Here is a 21,025-nt window from a genome sequence, read left to right as displayed (position 1 = left end):
CGAGTATGAGTCGAGAGCAAACTCTTCTAAACTCGCCAATTAGGTCGCCGCAGTGGGACAGGCCCTTGACTCCTCCACATTCCTCACTGTGATGGAAGGCAAACAAAAGTTCAACTCTTCCCTTCTATGTAATCGGGGGCCTCAAGCCTTCCATTAACGGGATGACCTTGACTCCCGTAGCCGACGGCATTTGGGCCCTCCATGTCGGGGCGATCAAGCTCCTGCCTCGGGGGGGGGGGGGGGGGGGGGGGGGGGGGGGGGTGGGGGGGGGGGGGGGGGGGGGGGGGGGGGGGGGTAGCTCCCTGTGCCGAGCGATCGAACCCCGGGTCGGGGCCAGTCAAAACCTTCTGAGATGTTGGAGCTCCTGACATCTACAGCCGCTCCCGAGACTGTAAGCTCTCGATGGTAAAGTACGCAGGCCGCGGTTGGAGCGATCCCAGGCAAGGGATCGGCTCTAATGTAAAGTCCATGCCCCGTGGTGGTGCTCAAAGTCAGTCCGAGCAGGCCTCCAGCTCCAAGATGTTAGGCCACAGAGCGACTGGAGATACGACCCGGAATGTAATCGCATCTCCGGCAGAGTGAGAGATTGAAAAAAAATGTTTCCCCCGACCCCCCCCCCCCTCCCTCCCCCTCCAGCTCCCCCCACATAAAACAAACTGGAGAACATTTACACAAACTTTTAACACACACTAAAAAAAATTAAAAAAGACGAAGACGAAAAAACAAACACAGTTGGTGGGGCTGCCAATCGTAAGGCACCCCTGGTGGAGTCAGTAGAATTACTTCGGCATAAATGGCAACTTAATTTTCAGAAACCAAATTAAGTTTTTATAACTAAAGATAGATTGAAAAATTTAGATAAAATCTACTTGGGTGTCTTCCAATGTCAGTGATAAAGAGGTCAACAAACTAACAGCCATTAAAGTACCAAAATCTCTGATCACTTAAAATCTCAAAATAAATCAGATTTGGTGTAGAGGAACAATCACTTTTTTTTTTAATATTAATTGCTCCACAGTATGGAAAGCTTGTGGATCTTTGTCATCCTATCCACAAGAAGTACCAGCTTGCTGTCACCAAAGTTTTTGGAAGATACGTTAATGCCATTGTGGTTGCTACTGAGAAAACAGCCAGGGATTGTATTCGGTATTTGAAAGAAGAACGAGCTGAGCCAGAGACTTTCTTAGCTCTAGATTACCTTGAAGTAAGTTTAAAAACACCACATGTTGCACAAATATAATGATTCCTGATTTGCACCCTCTACTGCCCTGTTTTATTTATTTCAGGAAGTCAAAGCAGTAAGTTGGGATCTAAAATTGCTATTCTTGTTTAATCCAAAGGTTAATAGCTACTTAATAAAAGCAGAAGAACCGAAATACAAACCAGCATTATGCAACTTCAATGTTCCTTTGATCTTTTATTTCCGTTTTCTCCTTCCTGGTTCTAAAGGTCTTTAACCTGAGAAATTCACTGTTTCTCTTCCCACAAATGCAGCTTGACCTGCTAATTACTTGCAGCATTTTCTGTTTTTATGTTAGATTTCCAACATCTGCATTTTATTTTATTTTTTTTTGTATTTTCATCGATAATTACATTGATTCGCCGCATCCACAGTAAACGTGAGAACTCGGTAATTTAGTGCATTTTGAAATAATGTGAAGATATTATCAACCCAGTTACTACCTTGATCCACACAGACATTAAACCCACTCACTGCACAGAAGAATAAAACTTGGTGTTCTTTATGAGAATCTCTAGAAATTCATCTGGAACTAACAAAAGATTTATATGTAACCTTTTAGACTGCCCAGTACGCATAATTTGATCTTTCTGGGTCTTGTTGCTGATTGTTTAACCTTAATTAACCTCTGTTAATTCTCTTTCCACATTCCCACCACAGATCAGCTCTTCCTGCAGCATGCTGTCCACCAGATAGCCAATTGGATATCCCCACCCCCATTTCCAAACAGACTGCTCATCACTTCTTAGATGCTGAGGTCCAATTTTAAAAGATTGATCTCTCCCATGTGATAGGCCTAAATCAATTTGCCCAGAGGTTGTCCAACAGACATTAAAGATGGAAATCACCTCATGAACATTAAAAATAGACACAAAATCATTAAATAACTTGGTGAGTCAGGCAGCATCTCTGGAAAAAATGGATGGGTGACATTTCGGGTCGGTGCCCTTCTTTAGACCAGAACTGTCACCATCCCAACTGGAAACGTCACCTATCCATTCTCCAGAAATGCTGCCTGATCTGCTAAGTTGCTTCTGCATTTTCTGGCTATGGTATAAATCAGCATCTGCAGTTCTTTTTTATTATAAACAGAACATTAACATTGTGCTAGTTGTTACTACATTTATATAGGTGGTTGTGTTGGAAGAACTTCCCAGTACAAAAAAGTTAATGAAAATCATTAGTCAGTTTAACATATTTTTAAAAAATTGCAGATAAAACCAATCAATGAACAGTTGCGAGAAATTAAAGGAGCCAAAATGATGATTGATGTGATTCAGTGTGTATCACCACAGTTGAAGAAAGTGGTACAGTTTGTTTGTGGCAATGGACTAGTATGTGAAAACCTGAAAGAAGCCAGAATGATTGCATTTGATGGACCAGAAAGACTTAAGGTACAAAAATAAATTGCATATATAATTTTTTGCAAATTATATGTGCTCTGGATTAGTAATCATAGCATTACATTATGGAGTATACCTTTTTTTCCTGTTGCTTGTACATTTGATCAAGGGACTACCTTTAAAATATGTTTGATGCTCTCTTGAACATTTCAACGATTAAATTTAAAACAGATTGCTTAGATTTGTGTAGAGTGACATGGTCACTGAATGTGGAGAAATGCTACCGAGGATGAAAGTGGAACTAGCAACAAAACACAGTATGTTAAGTAGTTGTCTCACTATTTTTTTTATACCAGTGAGTTTACCTGTCATTTTAAAGCAAGTCTATATTCACTCTTTCTATAATGTAGGCAGTGGCATTGGATGGAACACTCTTCCTAAAGTCTGGTGTTATCTCTGGGGGCTCCAGTGATCTAAAGTTTAAAGCCAGGTGCTGGGATGAGAAAGGGATCAGCCAGCTGAGAGAAATGAAGGATAAGCTAAAAAATGAGCTTCGGGTGAGTTACATCAATGTTAAAGGTGTATTTTATGTATGAATGATTAGCTATCATGAACACAATGAAAAGTAGATTCATGGCAAAGACATTGCTTCAGACCGTTGATGTGGTTGTCACTCTCAACTTATAGGACCTGCTAAAAGTAAACAGGAAAGAAGCCGAATTAAGGCACTTGCAGGCTCAAGCCAAGGGTACAGAGACCAGGATGAGATATTCCTTGAGTGATCTGGAGCAAACTAAGAAGAAGCATTTGACTAATCGTCATATGGTAAGGATACATTAAAATCACAGAATAATTATAGTTGAGGAAAGCTTGCCAAAACAGGAAGATCTGAAAGTCCCACCCTATTCATTTACTTATTTCTGAAATATTCCAGAATTTTTCTCTCTATATGGGATTATATCACACATTGACCATTCTGAGCAAAAATAAAATGACCTCATATTGGACTAAAATTATTGCCCAATTCTTGCAGTTTGATTGCAGACTGCAAGAATTATCTTTCTGGCTCATTTGCTGTTTTCGAGCAATCTCAAGGTTTATTTTCAACGAGTACAGCCAGAACCGCCACAAAATAGTTTGTGTAGTATTAGTTAGTGTAAAATAGTTTTTAAGTATGGAATATAAACATGCATTCAGTCTCGTACTTGTCTATGCAGATTGACCCAGGCCATTTTCAAGCATATTGAAGATTTAAGCAATTTGGCCATTTTAAAAAACATGTATACTGTTACTGAATTTATGCCAAAAATATCACCTGCTTACTGTAATAAGATGAAAACATGCCTATCCTAAATAACCAAATATCTGGATTATTTTTTTTAGGAAAAGTCAAAACTAGAAAGTACATTGGCTAATTTGAAGTCCAATTTGGCAGTTTTTAGATCAAATCTTGAAGGCCACGAGATGAAAATGCAGGAAATGCAGTTCCAAATGAATGAAGTAAGAACATAATAGACACTACCAGATTATCTAGTTTATTTAAGTATGCAGTTTATGCTACAGGACTAATAGAAGGAACTGTAATATGCAAAGTGAAAAGAACTCCAAAATATAAACCGTAGTATGTTAGCATTTGAGTAATTATGGGAAGATTAAGTGGCATTCTAAGGAAATTAATAATCCTTATGTAGCAATGTTACAAAATTTTGAGATTTAAAAAGTCAAGTCTGCAATTTATCCCATCAGATAAAGCATAACAATAAGTTTAATTTGACACCTAATTCACTTTCATATCTCAAGTAATAAAAAAGTTATGGCCATTTTCATACCCGGAAATTAGCATCTTGTTCCCTATTGATTTTCTATGGACATAACAAAAAAGCTGTGATCGAGGACAGTCAAAAGCCCATAACCTTCTTAAAAATTAAGAGAACTGAATGAAATTTTCAGTTATCATAGATTGAGCCATTCTGAAACAAATATAAAATAATCTTACTTGGAGGACCTGAAATTAAAGCATATAATTAGTTAGTTACCCAATTGTAGCTAATTTCAAACTTCAATTACTAGATCTAAACATCTATCCATTTCTTAATAAATGATTAACATTTTTAAATAGCCTAAGTGTCCAAATAATATTCACAAATAATTCACAATAAAACATGATTTTTAAATCTCATTTACATCAATTTATAGGCCAAATGGAAGGAATTTAGTGTCCAATTGCTGTAAATTAAAGTAAATTTAAATCGGCTTTCTAGTGGGTTCCTGTGAACGCGCTGGTTTAGAACGTTCACATTGCGCTGGATTTGTGCCCTCAAATGCCCAGAAAAATACTGCGGGATATAAAGAGCCCAAAATGAACTATTCACTATAGAAAACTTTATATACAGGGTTCTTAAGAAGCCCCTTTTAATGTAAAAATAAGGCACATACCCTTAATTGTTTGCTTTATAAAACCCTGGGGCAGCAAGAGGTTGCGAGTTGAGTGAGTGGTTTTTAAACTACTATAACTATTATACATGGCCATAAAAACTAATAATACCTTTTGCGACGGGGTCTTTCAGCGATTTTCCGTTAATGATTTACTAGGCTGAACATTTTCGATTGCAACAGCCTAGTAAAAATCGCGTTTTAAACCCTACCCCTCTAAACAGCGGCAAAATCACGCACACGGCCTGGGGGCAGATTCTCATCGACGATTCGGGTAGGTTTTGTAACATACCTACCTTATGGTTAAATTATTAGTCAATTTAAATTAAATTTGATAAATATCAAAAATAAAATAAATAATGATTTGTTCCTATGTATGACTATATATAACTACCTCTGAAATATTATTTATTCTGATCTCTATTTGACAACATTTTTTTATATTTACTTTTAAATATCCAATGCCTTCATTCTTTATTTTTTTTTTTGGCTTCAACAATCGAGCCATTTGTCCGATTCCTAATTATCCGATATAACTGAATATCCTACTGAGATTCTCGATGTACGCTCTAATGTTAGAATTGGCACATTGGATCAATACCCAACAATAAGAGACAGATGGTAATAACCAGCAAGCAATGATCTGGCTGATGAAGGGTCCCAATCTGAAACTTCACTTATCAATGTCTTCCAGAGGTGCTGCCTGACCCACTGTACTTTGTGATTTTTTTTTGTAAACCAGTATCTAGAGTTCCTTGTGTCTGCAGACAATAATCTTACTCTGTTAAAAGTTGCATCAGATTTTCATTTCCATTGAGGTATTGGCTAAAGGAATTGGATGGGTGTAGTATGACTACCAAGTCTATGTCAGCTGGTTTGTCCTTTGCACCAAAGTAGAAAAAATGTCTTTAGGGGAAGATTGAAGGGAAAATCTTATTCAGATGACTAATAACTTCTGTACAATAGGTTGAAGATAGAGTGTTTGAAGATTTCTGCGTCAAGATAGGTGTAGCAAATATCCGTGAATATGAGGACGAACATGTGAAGCAATTAGAAGAAATTGCTCAGAAAAGGTCTGACTAATTTTCATCTGATTTTCATCTGTGTACATTTTACAATACCGATGATCAGTCTCTGTTTTAGAAGCCAGTAATCTTGCATAGGGCAGATTAATGCTTTAGTTTTTAAACTATATTGAAAACATCCTCGACTATTTTGCAGGTCTGAGTTTGAGAACCAAAAAACACGGTTAGCAATTCAGCTAGACTACTTGTATGATCAGATTAAGGAGGATATCAAAAAAATTCATAAATGGAAGGAAGCTATTGAAAAAGACGAAAAAGAAATAGTGAAATTAAAGAAGGTAATGAACAGCTAATTTATTCAGAAACTAGAATGGAAGTATATTCATTAACCCTTTGACTATTTGATGTACATCATTACTTAATCTGTTTTGAGGAAGCATTTCATTTCCTATCAGAAGTAAAATTTATTGTAATCCCAGTATATTATGTAGACCATCAGATATTGCAATTGTTGTTCCATTAATTGAGGCACAATTTTACTTCCTTAGTTTATACAAAGCAATGGATTATATTTCTATTTTGCTATGTTACCAATTATAAGTTTGATTTTTCTTTTGTATTTGTACTAAACCAGTATTGGACAGTTTTGAAAAATGGCAATTTAATTGTAGGCATGTATTGCAAGCTTTACAAAATAGTGCTGCTTATTCCTTTGTTGACAATGCATTGTCTTTGCTTCAGCATATGCTAGTCTATTAATTTATTGCAAGATTAACCAGTTTCTGGGCTTTAACCTTGGTCACTAACAAAAGGATTAATATTTTAAATAATTTAAACAAATAATACTGTTAAATTGTGGGGAACAAGATAGTTTGTTTATTTTGTAATCCTTTTGTATGTGCCAACCTAACTGAAACAATCTAAATGCTAAGATCCTATCGCAAACATGTAGAAATAGCAGACTAGAGTTGGGGCAATCTCAGGCTTTTGTGTTCAAGCAGGTTTTGTTCAGACAGTACAGTATCTTAATTTTTTTTTTTTTTAAATGCAGTTCCAAGATATTTTGCATTTATGACGACTGAATTTAATTTGCCGTAGTTTTGCCCATTTACAAGTTTGGTTAATTTAATTGTTTCAGTAATACATGGAAGTCAAAATAAAATCTATGATGAAGAGCAGAAAAGGGGTGAATATAGCATAGAGTTTGTTAATTGAAGATGCACATTACAATTTCATAACCAAGTTTGGAGGCCCATGAGGGTGGTGATGTAGCAAGGGAAACAAATGTCGGGAAGGGAGCGTGGTTGAAGTAGTTACGGTGAGGGCAGAAGAATTAGAAGTTTGAGAGGGAAAAGCAAAACCAATGAAGAATATCTGAATAGGATTGAACATAGACAATTTAGTGGCATTAGTGAAACTCACAATCAATGAAAGAAAGAAAAATTCAAATGGAAGTTAAAGTTGAAAAGGAAAGGGTGTAATCTGAAGGAAAACAAGGGTATTAATTAAATAGGGATAGATTGGGAAATGTTGATGTGCATGTTCTTTTACACTAGTCACTGAAAGCAAACAGGCCATTAGGGAAGTAAATTAGATGCTTGCCTTCACAACAAAAGTATTGAACACAGGAGCAAGGATCACATTCTAGTAATACAGGGCCTTGGTGAGAACATACCTGTGGTATTTTGTGCAATTTAGAGATTGGCCAATCTCCTCGGGTTTAAAAACAATGCATTGACTTTGTCCATGATCACAATAAAGGAGCTTTCCAGCTTTATATATTTACCTTGATTACTTTGGCTGACATAAACAATTTTTTTTTGGTATATGAATGAAAACCTACATTTACTTTCTGGGTTTATGGCTTTTCTTATGCACATTGTTTTCCAGATGATACTTGCATACTTCTGATTCCTCCATTCATTATCGTGAATGTAAATTTGCCAGCTAATACAAACTGCTATTTTTGTGTTGTAATTCACAGGAGGAGTTGCAGTTAATGAAAATTGTAGATGAAATCATGACGATACAGCAGAATCTCACTAACAAGCTTTTAATTAAAAAGTCACAAGCCCAGGATATGCAAAAGGAAGTTGATGAAGCCAGGAAGAAAGTATCAAATGCTGACAGGTACATTGTATGCAATTTATCACGGTAGCAGCATTTTGATTTGAATAACCAAACTGCTACATCAGTGCTCAACATGTAATTTATAGTCAAAGCATAATTTCTCTTTTTCATCTTATTAATTTAATAAATATGATGTATAGCTTATTAGTCATTAATGTTTGGTTGAATATTTTTTGTAATCATTCAATACAATAAAACCTCTCCCAAGTAAAAAATTATTTAAGAATTTTAACATTAATTCCTTTTGTAAGTACCCTTCCATTATTTTATTTGTCACATCAACCCTGTGTATCAAAAGGCCGACAGATTTCCAGATCTGCAACGCTATATCCCTGTGTCTTAAAATACATGGCTGTAAAATAATGTGGATGCATTGGTTATAATCTTTCAGAATTATCTAGATTCTGGAAAGTTCCTGGGGATTGGAAATCTGCAAATACAGAAGCCTTAAAAGAGAACATAGATACAAAGCAAGTTTGGGCCACTCAGCCTAACTAACATCTTTTGTTGGGAAAGTAATGAAATATGTTAAAGAAATATGAAGCAGACTTTAAAAGCCAGTATAATTTTCCTGAGTTTGCAGGGGGTTGTAAAAGAAAATAAATGAAAGCTTTATTAGAGATAACGGGAAGCTCATAAATAAGTGTTTTAGATATCCAAAATAGATTTTATAAAATCCCAAATGAAAAGTTAATTTGTATGAATGGCTCTTGGCATTGCATGTAATATATTATCATGGATAGAGGATAGGTTAACCAGCAGAAAAAAAGAGTATGGATAAATTGATCATTCCTAGGTTGGGAAGCTGTAGTTAACAGGATAACACAATGATCATTACTGAAGCCTCAAATGTTTACAAATAGTATGTGGACAAATGATAGTCACTTGTGAGGGATGGACAATAAATCCAGGCTTAACAGTATTGCCCAAATCACCCACCTCATCACCTTTGGATTTGAAGATAAGAATTACATAGGTGAGACAATATCTGGAATGTTCTTGCCTGAAGTAATATATATTTGTGATGGGGGAGTGCAACAAAAGGTTACCAGATTGATTTCTGGAATGACTGGGCTTGTTGTGTGAACAGAGTCGAAAGAGACTGGGCTAAGTTAAAAGATCAAGAGGTTATCTCCTTGAAATATACACAATTCTCACTGGGTTTGAAATCAAAGATAGATGTGCCGTTGTATTCACACACAATTGCCAAAGTAAGACTGCAAACTAAAAAAGGAAACAAAAACATCACATCATACTTTTTATCTCTAGAGAACTAGCAAAGCTTCAGAAAGAATATGTTTCTGTGGAAACCTCTATAGAACAAAAAAGGTTGGAGCGACACAATCTTCTATTAGCCTGTAAAGTACAAGATATACAGATTGAACTACTCCAAGGCAAACTGGAAGAAATTAGTGAGGTAAATATCAGAAATCGATTTTCTTGTTACTTTTTCAAGAGTGTTTGTTAATGGTTAGATTACAAAAGAGGTAAATAAATGCAGAGGAGAGCTGTGGCTTCCATCACCTTGTCACAGAGTGCTATTCAGGGGAAATAAAACTCAAACAGATATGTTAAATCCTTGATTACATTGGTGGTATGTGGGAATTAGAGACAGTTGTGTAACAAATTCAACAGCATAGGTTTACCCACCATTTTGAAGGCCAATGACCACTACATATGACTATCTGAGATTGTCTATATCTATCTATAATTAAAACTCAAATCTTGACCACTTCCTGTTTGCACTGTATATTGATTTTAAAAAAAACGCTACCACTTACGGCTGTGATTTTTGGCCATCTTACTCAGAGCCCCCTTCCGCTGTGCATGACAAGAGGATTATTCCCAACAAAAGACTTATTAATGTTTAAAAAATGTTGAGATTCTCTCACCTGTCAATCGCCATGAAGGCCACGCCCCTTCTGGTGAGAGGGGGAGGGATTATAAAACCCAGAAGTGTGGACTGCCTCAGTCTTTGCAAGATGGGGGAGCGAGATGTCACGACTCTGTCTGAGCTGTGAATAACACTGAACACATGTCTACTAAACTGTGAGTGTGGTTTTACTGACCTGTCAGTGCCCTTAATGTGGTTTGAATATGTAGTTTGAAAATGCAAAAATGGTTTTGGTTTGAAAATGCAAAAGTGGTGTTGGTTTGAAAATGCAAAAGTGGTGTGCCTTATTGAAAAGTGTGTGCCTTCTATATAATTAAAAGTCTCATCTTGACCACTTCCTGTGTGCGCTGTATATTGATTTTAGAAAAAACGCTACCATGTACGGCTGTGATTTTGGCCATCTTACTCAGAGTCCCTCTCCGCTCATCAGGTGCTGAAGATTTTTCCCATCGATGAAAAATAAAAGAGTTATTACTGTTATGACCTTGCACCCTGCTTGAAATGGTATGAAACTACACTTGAATTTGGTGGCCTTGCACCCTGCTTGAAATGGTAGGAAACTGCACTTGAATTTAGTGGCCTTGCAGCCTGCTCGAAATGGTAGGAAACTGCACTTGAATTTCGTGGCCTTGCACCCTGCATGAAAGGGCATGAAACTGCACTTGAATTTCATGGTCTTGGACCCTGCTTGAAGTGGTATGAAACTGCACTTGAGTTTGGTGACCTTGCAGCCTGCTTGAAGTGGTAGGAAACTGCACTGAGTTTGGTGGCCTTGCACCCTGCTTGAAGTGGTGTGAAACTGCACTTGAATTTCGTGGTCTTGGACCCTGCTTGAAGTGGTATGAAACTGCACTTGAGTTTGGTGGCCTTGCAGCCTGCTTGAAGTGGTAGGAAACTGCACTTGAGTTTGGTGGCCTTGCACCCTGCTTGAAGTGGTGTGAAACTGCACTTGAATTTCGTGGTCTTGGACCCTGCTTGAAGTGGCATGAAACTGCACTTGAGTTTGGTGGCCTTGCAGCCTGCTTGAAGTGGTAGGAAACTGCACTTGAGTTTGGTGGCCTTGCACCCTGCTTGAAGTGGTATGAAACTGCACTTGAATTTGGTGGCCTTGCACCCTGCTTGAAGTGGTATGAAACTGCACTTGAATTTGGTGGCCTTGCACCCTGCTTGAAGTGGTAGGAAACTGCACTTGAATTTGGCAGCCTTGTACACTGCTTGAAATGATAGGAAACGGCACTTGAATTTGGTGGCCTTGCACCCTGCTTGAAATGGAATTTCAAGGAATAGCCGTCAGTCAACTGCCAGTCCACCAGCCGTGAGTGAGTGAGCTGCCAGCACACCAGACTGAGCTGCCAGCCCAAGAATCCATTTGGCCCACAATGTCCATACTAGCCCTCTGGAAACCAGTCACTTCAGCCCACAACACCCATACTAGCGCTCCAGAAAGCCCCCACCGTCCCCCCCCCCCCCCCCCCGTCCCCCCCCCCCCCCCCCCACACAGGCCACCAATTTTGGAATTGGTGGAGAGGTGGAATATTGCGTTGGGGGACCAGCCCTCCCGTGTGATGTAGACTTAGTCTAGTATTATTATAAAACTCTGATCTTGTGTGTTTATGTCGTCCATATTTACTTGTGTGTTTCATTGTGTTTCACATGTCCTCGAAAACCCGATGCACTAACGGTGACATTTTTACATATTCCGGTAGAGATGTAAAAAATCGTCTCATCTGAAAATTTGATTCATTATTTCCTTAGTTTTTTACTAAAATTGTTAACCAATCTGAGATCTTTTTTGAAGTTAACGAGCTGATGACGTCACAATGGCTCTGCTCCTCAAGGCCAGCTGCGCAGTTTTCAATGCGCAGCCCGCTGCACACTGTTTTCCATGAGCTGCGAGTTACGTAACCCCCCCCCCCCCCCCCCCCCCCCCCCCGCGTACTCGCACTCGGCCGGCCCCCCGCCCAGTACCTCCCCCCCCCAAGGCTCTGGATTGAAGCCGTTTGACTGTCCTCCGCCTGCTCGCCGTGGGCCCCACAGCCTGCTCGCCCACCCGGCTCCCATCCACCTCTCCCCCCCCCCCCCCCCTCCTCTACTCTCTCTCCCCCCTTCGTCCCTTCCCCCCCCCCTCCCTCCCCCTTTACCCACCTTTACCCTCCACTCCCCCCTCCCCCCCTGTGTGAGTGACGCCGCAGGTCGCCCCCATCCCCCTGCACAAGCGTTGAGGGGACGGGACCCAACGGGTCCCCCCTGGTCTAGTATTTCTATAAAACCATCGGTGTTGTTATTTTCAATGCGTGAAATCCTATTTCCCATTAAACTCCATGTCATAAATGGACAGTGGGGAGGGGGGGTTTGGTGGGGGGATAGTTAGAAATTGTCTTGTTACTTTCCAAAGCAAATCTTTGAAGTGATCATCAGCTACATTCGGAGACACAAGTCACTGCAGATGCTTATCACTCTCTGGCCTTCAGTTTAAATGAAGACACACTTAAACACTTATCAAAACCACAGGTTCTGTTTCATGCAACCTGAGAATAAATTATATAATAACATGGGATATTCTTGAGGGGGGGGGGGGGTGGGGTGGAATTGCTGGATACAAACATCAACAGAAAGTAAGATAAGGCAATGTCTTCTCTTTAGCTTTCTTGTAGTCAGGTGGGAAGTATGCCCAGATGCAGCTCCTAATTGACTGCATTGGGTGGTCGGAGCTGTAGTTGGACTCACTCGGGAGAGCATCGCAGATAAGAGTTTTAGTGGGGTTGGTGTGATTGCTGTAAAAATATTTGTTTAGTAATTATTATTTTATTGCAGGTTGGAACAGAAGTTGAAAGCACACAAGCTACAGTGGATGTCTTTGAATTGGAAGCTGGTTTTGAAATAGACTATAGCAGTTTACCAACAGATCTGAAAGTAAGGAATATAATTATACAATAATTGAAAATGTTGTGGGAGAAATGATTAGAAACATAGAAAATAAGTGCAGGAGTAGGCCATTCAGCCCTTCTGATCATCCAAAATCAGTACCCCGTTCCTGCTTTCTCCCCATATCCCTTAATTCCGTTAGCCCCAAGAGCTATATCTAACTCTCTTGAAAACATTCAGTGAATGGTTTCCGCTGCCTTCTGTGGCAGAGAATACAACAGATTCACAACACTCTGGGTGAAAACGTTTTTCCTCATCTCAGTCTTAAATGGCCTACCCCTTATTCTTAAACTGTTCTGGAGACCGTTGGTTCTGGACACCTCCAACATCTGTAACATTTTTCCTGCGTCTGGCTTGTCCAATTCCTTATGAATTTTATATGTTTCTATAAGACCCCTTCTCATCCTTCCAAATTCCAGTGAATATAAGCCCAGCCAATCCATTCATTCATCATATGTCAGTCCCGCCATCCCGTGAACCTACGCTGCACTAGCAATAATGTCCTTCCTCAAATTAGGAGACCAAAACTGCGCACAATATTCCAAGTGAGGTCTCACCTGGGCCCTGTACAACTGCAGTAGGACCTCCTTGCTCCTATACTCAAATCCTCTCGTTATGAAGGCCAACATGCCATTTGCTTTCTTCACTGCCTGCTGTACCTGCATGCTACTCTCAGTGACTGATGTACAAGGACATGCAAGTTTCGTTGCACATCCCCTTTTCCTAATCTAACACCATTCAGATAATATTCCGCCTTCTTGTTCTTAATCTGCCTTCTTGTTTGGCGATACACAATTTTCATCCTATGATGAGAGAAATATTTTTCCAGTGAGGCTGATTAGATAAGGATTGAGATTATGACAGAGTTAGCTGAAGTCTTGGTGGACATGTCATGGCTGAGTTGGTCAATGGTCAACTTTAAATTCCAAATCTATCAGTCACTAAAATATAACACATTCTATAATAGATTCAATGTATTTATTCAGCACAAAACAAGATGCACTCTGATTGTTAAATATGTAGCATACTGGTATTTTTGGTGAGGAAATTCATGGACAATTATATTAAAATACTGTGAGTTGCACATTGAATTCATATTTTTTGTTCTCTCTCTGTTCCAATAAATAGAAATGGATCCAAAACTAGACCAGATTTCCTGTTCTACGGGCTGCAAAAGTTGTGTTTTAAGACTGAGCAGTTACAAATGAAACACTATTCACGTTAAATCTAAATACCTTGTCTGCAAGGCAATAGATCGTCAAATGAGACATTTTTGTTACAATATAATAATAATTTATAATTATGCTTTTTCAGTTTTTCAGATATTAGTTAAGGGATCCTGAATGTTGAAAAGACTAAATCAATAATTTGTGGAAGACTTGTAATATTCCAAATTTATACTTATCCTTCTAGTTGAATATTAACTGCAATGCAACTTTGTTTATTAAGTGTTGCTAAATAACTTGGCATAACTTTTTTTTCGCTAGGGCCTTACATCGTTTAAAGAAACTGAAATAGAGGAAAATAGATTAAATAAGCTATTGGAAGAGAAGGAAAAATTTTTACACAGAACAACTGCACCAAATATGAGAGCAGTTGAAAAGCTGCAAAATGTGTGGGATAAGTTTCAAGATTCAGTCCACGGTAGGTTCAGAGCAATTGATTTGCGAAAGGGAACCTTTATTGCCTTATTTAATAGGAAACATTGCTAACTTGGTAGACATTTTATATAGGGCTTCTGATGTGGGATGATTTAATGAAATCAGATTTCTGACAGTCATAAAGTGGAATGAGGCCATTCAGACAGTTGAGTTTGCACAGGTTCTAGGTACGAGCAATCCAGCTGAGACCTGCAAATTCTTTCTCTTCAGATATTTATTCAGCTCTCATTTGAACATTACAGTTGAATCTACTATTGTTATTATTTCTGACTCGCTGTGGAAAAAACGAAATCCTGTATTACTCTTGGTTATTTTGCTAGCCATCTTCATTCTGTGACAACTAGTTCTTGACCAATCTGCCAGTGGGAACAGTTTCTCTGTATCTACTCTTTCCAGATCCTTCATGATTGTTAAATAACTATCAGATCCTCTTGCATCCCCCACTATCCAACCCCAGTTCCTTTAGTCAGATAAGACAAGAGCATAAGACTGTAAGAAATTGAAAGGTTGTAAATGTACCCCAGTCCATCACACAGACCAGACTCCCTAGCAATGACTCCCAAGTATCATAGAAAGTACAACCATTTGTCCACCATATCCATTGTGCCTCACAATACAATTTGCCCGCATTAGGTTCATGGCCTACTATATTTGGCTATTCAAGTGCCTGCCAAAGTGCTTCTGAAATATTGTGATTGTATTTGCCTCTACCTCATCCTCTGGCAGCATGTTCCAGGAATCATCTCTACGCTGTACATAAAATAATTTCTCTCTGATCTCCTTTAATTGTGGGAAGCTGGTGTGGAGAGGATAAAATCATGTTGTGCAAACAGCCTTGGACCTGAAATGTTTACTATGTTTTTTTTTCCCCCACAGACACTGCTAAATCTCTCGAGTGTCCAGCATTTTCTGTTTATAGCTCACATTTCCAGCTTCTACTGTCTTTTTGATTTTCATTTACTGTTGTAATGCACAGTGTCCCTAATTTGAAATGGCTGTAAATAAGTGTAACCAAAATCATCAGATAGCTTATAATTGTTCTGGTATGTTGCAGTCTCATTTTGTTTCTATCTTGTTATCTTCTTTTGCTAGCATTTGAATTAAGTAGAAAGAAAGCTAGGATCTGCAGACAGGAGTTTGAACATGTCAAAAAGAGGAGATACGATTTGTTTAACCACTGTTTTGAGCATGTCTCAGTGAAAATTGATCAGATCTACAAGATGATGTGTCAGAATAGCAGTGCTCAGGTAAGCAGTATATAAAAACTGAGTTTTTAATCATGATCCTTATCTAACAAATTAAACATCTGGAAAAAAATCATGTTTGTTTCACGGTGTTTCATAAACACATAGGTAGGAATAGGAGTAAATCATGAGGCTGTTCAGGGCTGCTCTGCCATACATTGTTCCCCTCTGACCTTCTACCTCAGTGCCCTTTTCTTGCACTATCCACATTTCATTTGATTTCTTTGTATCCAAAAATGTCTAGATCTCCGTTTTGACTGAATTGACTGAGCCTCCACAGACTTCCGAGTTAAAGATTTCCAAACATTTACCACCCTCTGCATAATTTTTCGTCTCATTTCTAAAAGGCTTATTTTGATTCTGCAGACTCTGCTATTTGGGTCCTCTGCAGGGAGAAATGTTATCCCTATATCCATATTGTCTCTTGTGCAACATCCGATTCACAGCCCAAGTCCCTAATTTCTCGCTTATCCCCCCCCACCTCCCTTCCCCATATATCACCGTCCCCCCCCCCCCCCCCCCTTTGGCTTTTCATTTCACTCCTGTTCTCTACTTATCTGGCACTGTTTTCATTCTTGTCGCTTGCTCCATTCATCTGTCAATCCACCCCCCAAATTTTTATCCACCTAACACTTGCCAGGCTTTGTCCTATCCCCACCTCTCTTTTTCAGCTTTCTCCCCCCCCCAGTATAATCATTGCAAAGAATGGTGTCGGCCCAAAACGTTGCCTGTCCACTCTCTCCACAGATGCTGCCTGAACCACCAAATTCCGCTTATTCTTTAATTTGCTTAACATTTCAGTATCTGCAATTCCTTGTATGTCCACAATCATTGCTGTTTGGCCATAAAACCTATTGATAAAGGCTGTTGGTAGCTGTGCTTTGGAGGTAATCTCCAAGAGCCTATAATCAACATACTCCCCATCTCTACAACTATAATAAGTTCAAGAAAAACCCTGTTAATTGTCAGCATTTCATCACAACATCTGAAACTCCAACAATCTTACAATGAAAATCAAACAAAAGTTGATTAACTTCAATTAGTCACAAAATCTGAAAGTTATAAGGATTCCTTTGCATTCCTGCTGGTGAACATGTTTCCTGTGCATTCATAACACTTGACCTAGTTGGATTATCCCAGCCCAACTTGGAGTCAACATCAATGAACATTGCATGAGAATGGATATTACAATCTGCCTACTTAACTCCTCCAGTGTGTGCACAATTTACATACTTTAAATAAGTAATATGAATTGTACTCAAAATGAGAACTTGCAGTTCATGAGTGAAATTGGAAATGTGCTAGGCAGGACTAATTTGTGGCTGTGTTTCAAGCAAGCAGCTGTGAGCAACTTTCATTTGGCAGAAACCTTGTACAATTTTCCCTTTGAGGAAAATCCAAAAGGGGCAGCTTATTGCAATTACAACATTTAGTGTTTATCAATGCAATACCTCAGGCAACAAATGGTTAGGTGCATTTCAAACCAAAAGCTTTAAATTGATTTTTGGTTTTCACATTATGTGAATAACATGATTTTTGCTGGGACCTGCCAACACAGCTGTGGTCTCTTCTGTATGTTCATTATTCCCCTTTCTAGTCAATAATGTTTAATTGCTATATGCATCAGTAACAGAAGAATGAATTTCTTACTTGCTGTAGCTTTATAGGCACATTGAAGCAACACAAGAAGTAAATAAACAATATTCAATAATGCAAATTATCAGTAATATTAGGTAACAAGACAATAATAGTGTAAGCCAAAGTACATAAGGCAACCTGCACAAAGTTCATAGTAGTTTTGTGCTGACGTAGAATTATGCAGTGTGATTCAAGAGTTGATGTACTTGTACCTTGAGGTATTGCTCCTCAAGCTCCTGATCTTGTACCTTGAGGTATTGGTCCTCAAGCTCCTGTACTACCTTCCCGATGGTATTAGTGAGATGAGAGTGTGGCTGTGGTGGACTGGATTTTAGATGATATCAGCTGCCTTCCAGAAGCAACACTTCCTGTAGATCTCTTCAATGGTGGGAAGCTCATTATTGGTGGTGCACCAGGACTTTCTACAGCCTCCTTCATTGCTAGGCTTTCGAGTTCCCGAACAAGACCATGATGCAATCAGTCAGTACCCATTAAATATCAGTTTTTTTAGAAAAGTAAATGATATTTCTTCCTTTCCAAGGCATTCCTCAGTCCAGAAAATTCTGAAGAGCCTTATTTGGATGGTATCGGTTACAACTGTGTGGCCCCAGGGAAACGATTCATGCCTATGGATAACTTATCAGGAGGAGAAAAGTCTGTGGCAGCATTGGCATTGCTTTTTGCTATTCACAGGTAGACTGATCATTTCCTAATTTATTTGTAATTCAGAACAATCCTGCCTAATATCCATTTGTCATGCTTCTCCTTGAATATGGTTCTCTTCAACTGATTGGTGGCGATGTTCCTCATTCAAACCATTTTAACAATATTGAAGCATCTGCAGATTCAACTGTGGGAACAGTGTGATGGCCTTTACACATTTAGTTGAGGCAGGTACTATCACAATGTTCAAGAAACATTTAGATAGCTACGTGGGTAGAACAGGTTTAGAGATACAGGTATATGGGACCAGTGTAGATGGGGCATGTTGATTAGTGTGGGCAAATTGGGCTGAAGAGCCTGTTTCCACACTGTAAAACTCTGAATTTCTATTTGAGATTATTAAGGAGCCAGGAAGGATATGGTACTGAATAGATCAAACAAATAACAGAAAATAGGGATGTTGTTAAATAGGTTGGTGTAGCCTTGGTGATTTAGAATCCCATTCTGAGTGAGAGGTGGAGACTTCAGGTTGAGTTATGAAATAGAAAACAATTTAAGGTTAATTAGCCAATGTAAATTGCCTCCTTTGTGTAGGTAAATAGAATGATCTGTGTAATAAGAATAAATTAACATGGAATTAGTATAAATGGATGTTTGCTGATCATCGTAGATTTAGTGGACTGGATGGAGTACCTGTTTCTATGCTGTAAAGTGATAAAGTTCATAAAATACATAAATTTGATAAACGGGGGAAAACTATTCAAGGTCCAAGTAAAGGGAGAAAATGGAAATAAATGTCAAGCAAGGTCAGAGCAACGAAAAGGCTGAAAAGAGTTGAGACCCAGGACAGATAATGTTTTAAATACACAAAACATTTTTACAAACAAATATAAGGCACAAGCTTGATCAATGAACACATATAATAAAGTTGAGAGAATCTAGGGAAATGTAGGCCAGTGAGTCTCACGTTAGTGGTAGGAAAGCTACTGGAGAGGATTCTTCGGTATATAATTTATTCCCATTTGGAAAATAATTTGTTAATTTAGGACAGAGCATAGACAATAGGTGTAGGAATAGGCCATTCAGCCCTTCAAGCTAGCACCGCCATTCAATGTGATCATGGCTGATCATCCCCAATCAATACCCTGTTCCTACCTTCTCCCCATATCTTTAAGAGCCCTATCCAGCTCTCTCTTGAAAGTATCCAGAGAACTGGCAGAGAATTCCAGATTCACAACTCTGTGTGAAAAAGCATGGCTCTAGACATGGCAGGTTACATATTACTAGTGTGATTGAGTTATTTGAGGTTACAAAGACGATCAGGTTAGGGTAATGGATGTTGCCTACATTTTACAAGGTATGATCGGAATTCCACAGGAAGCTGTGCTGGGAACTCTTGTGATTTTATTTATTTATTTATATATAAATGTGATTGGATGGTGTGGGTCCTTGATTTGGCAGCGTTTTTGAGGCAGCGACTGCAATAGATCCCCTCGATGGTAGGGAGGTCAGAGCCGATGATGAACTGGGCAGTGTTTACAACCTTTTGCAGCCTTTTCCGCTCCTGGATGCTCAGGTTGCCGTACCAAGCCACGATGCAACCGGTCAGCATGCTCTCTACTGTGCACCTGTAGAAGTTCGAAAGAGTCCTCCTTGACATACCAACTGTCCGTAATCTTCTCAGGAGATGACTTGGACATAAACATATATCTGGTTAGTTAGAGCGTTTGTGGATGACCTGCTCGCCATATTTATAAATGATTATGCTGATGGGAGAGAGAGCCATAAATCTAGGTTTGCAAATTGCTCATTGGTACATGGCATTGAAAATATCTGCCTCTCCCAGGTCCCAGTTTCTAGCAGAAGCTGGGTCTAAGGGAATGCTTTTTCATGGAGGCCAACAGTGCACTCTAAATTTTAGTAGAATTCCTGTCTGTTGAATTAGCACTCTGTAAAGATGGTGTAAGCATAGTAGTCCCATTCAAACAAATGGAACAAATCAATTACTGGGAGAAAGATAGGCAGAGGTAAAGTTTAAAAAATTAGTTATGTCTTCAAATGTGTGCGTTGAATGTTTGGATATCTCAAAGATATTCACAAATATTCAAATACATTGACAAACATCCTACTTTAATGGAAATGTGAGGTAGATTTACTGGACTGACACCTGGATTCTAAGGGTTTAAGTAAGCAACAAAATTGGAGAAATTAAAATATTTAGCTATTCAATTGAAGCTTTCAAAGCAAAGAATCTGATGAGGTGAATAGAAAACCATTTCTGCTGTTAAGGTGTATCAGCTGAAACGTTAGTCCCAGGACAGGTAATTTTAAGTGTATTAAAGGCTGTGGTTTATGTCCATGCCACTCAGCCACAAGATCAGACATCAGCCACAGTGTGATCTTGCTGAATTGGTTGATGGACTATACAATCCACTCCCATTTCTGTGTTCACTGAAGAAAGAAGCACTTTTGTTTTTAAAAGAAAAAAAAAACACTTTTTTAAACATAGCTGTCTGTTTCAGTTACCGGCCAGCCCCCTTTTTTGTACTTGATGAAGTTGACGCTGCTTTGGACAACACAAACATCGGAAAAGTAAGTAACCGTGTGCGGAAAAGTAGATTTCCCAGCAATCACTATAAATCACTATTAATTTAGCAAAGAATTCTCAATATTCCAATTAAGCAAATGGATATTATCTTTTTGTAGCAGTTGATGTTCAGACTGTAAGATTTAAGGCTGCATAGAATTGCACCAATACCAGTATAATCTAGCAACTAATTCAAGGGATGTGATCCTTTGTGCGGAATGCTGCAGCATTTTTACATTGTG

General features: G+C 38.8%; 1 protein-coding gene across 2 annotated transcripts in view; it reads left to right on the top strand.

Annotated features, from left to right (window-relative positions):
• The window catches only part of LOC129706142 (structural maintenance of chromosomes protein 1B-like), a 179,686-nt gene that overhangs the window by 152,773 nt on the left and 5,888 nt on the right, over window positions 1-21,025 (top strand). For both annotated transcript variants that reach the window (XM_055650158.1, XM_055650157.1), the window contains 14 exons: window positions 1,019-1,204; window positions 2,455-2,634; window positions 2,994-3,140; window positions 3,271-3,408; window positions 3,967-4,083; window positions 5,983-6,089; window positions 6,238-6,379; window positions 8,026-8,171; window positions 9,441-9,588; window positions 12,880-12,978; window positions 14,478-14,634; window positions 15,744-15,898; window positions 18,075-18,226; window positions 20,719-20,788. In XM_055650158.1, the coding sequence (XP_055506133.1) occupies window positions 1,019-1,204; window positions 2,455-2,634; window positions 2,994-3,140; window positions 3,271-3,408; window positions 3,967-4,083; window positions 5,983-6,089; window positions 6,238-6,379; window positions 8,026-8,171; window positions 9,441-9,588; window positions 12,880-12,978; window positions 14,478-14,634; window positions 15,744-15,898; window positions 18,075-18,226; window positions 20,719-20,788 (1,944 nt within the window). The remainder of the gene's footprint in view (window positions 1-1,018; window positions 1,205-2,454; window positions 2,635-2,993; window positions 3,141-3,270; window positions 3,409-3,966; window positions 4,084-5,982; window positions 6,090-6,237; window positions 6,380-8,025; window positions 8,172-9,440; window positions 9,589-12,879; window positions 12,979-14,477; window positions 14,635-15,743; window positions 15,899-18,074; window positions 18,227-20,718; window positions 20,789-21,025) is intronic.

Source organism: Leucoraja erinacea, chromosome 19, assembly GCF_028641065.1.
Source record: "Leucoraja erinacea ecotype New England chromosome 19, Leri_hhj_1, whole genome shotgun sequence".
Taxonomy (NCBI): domain Eukaryota; kingdom Metazoa; phylum Chordata; class Chondrichthyes; order Rajiformes; family Rajidae; genus Leucoraja; species Leucoraja erinaceus.
Note: the sequence above shows the minus strand (reverse complement) of the source record. Positions and strands in the feature narration are given on the sequence as shown.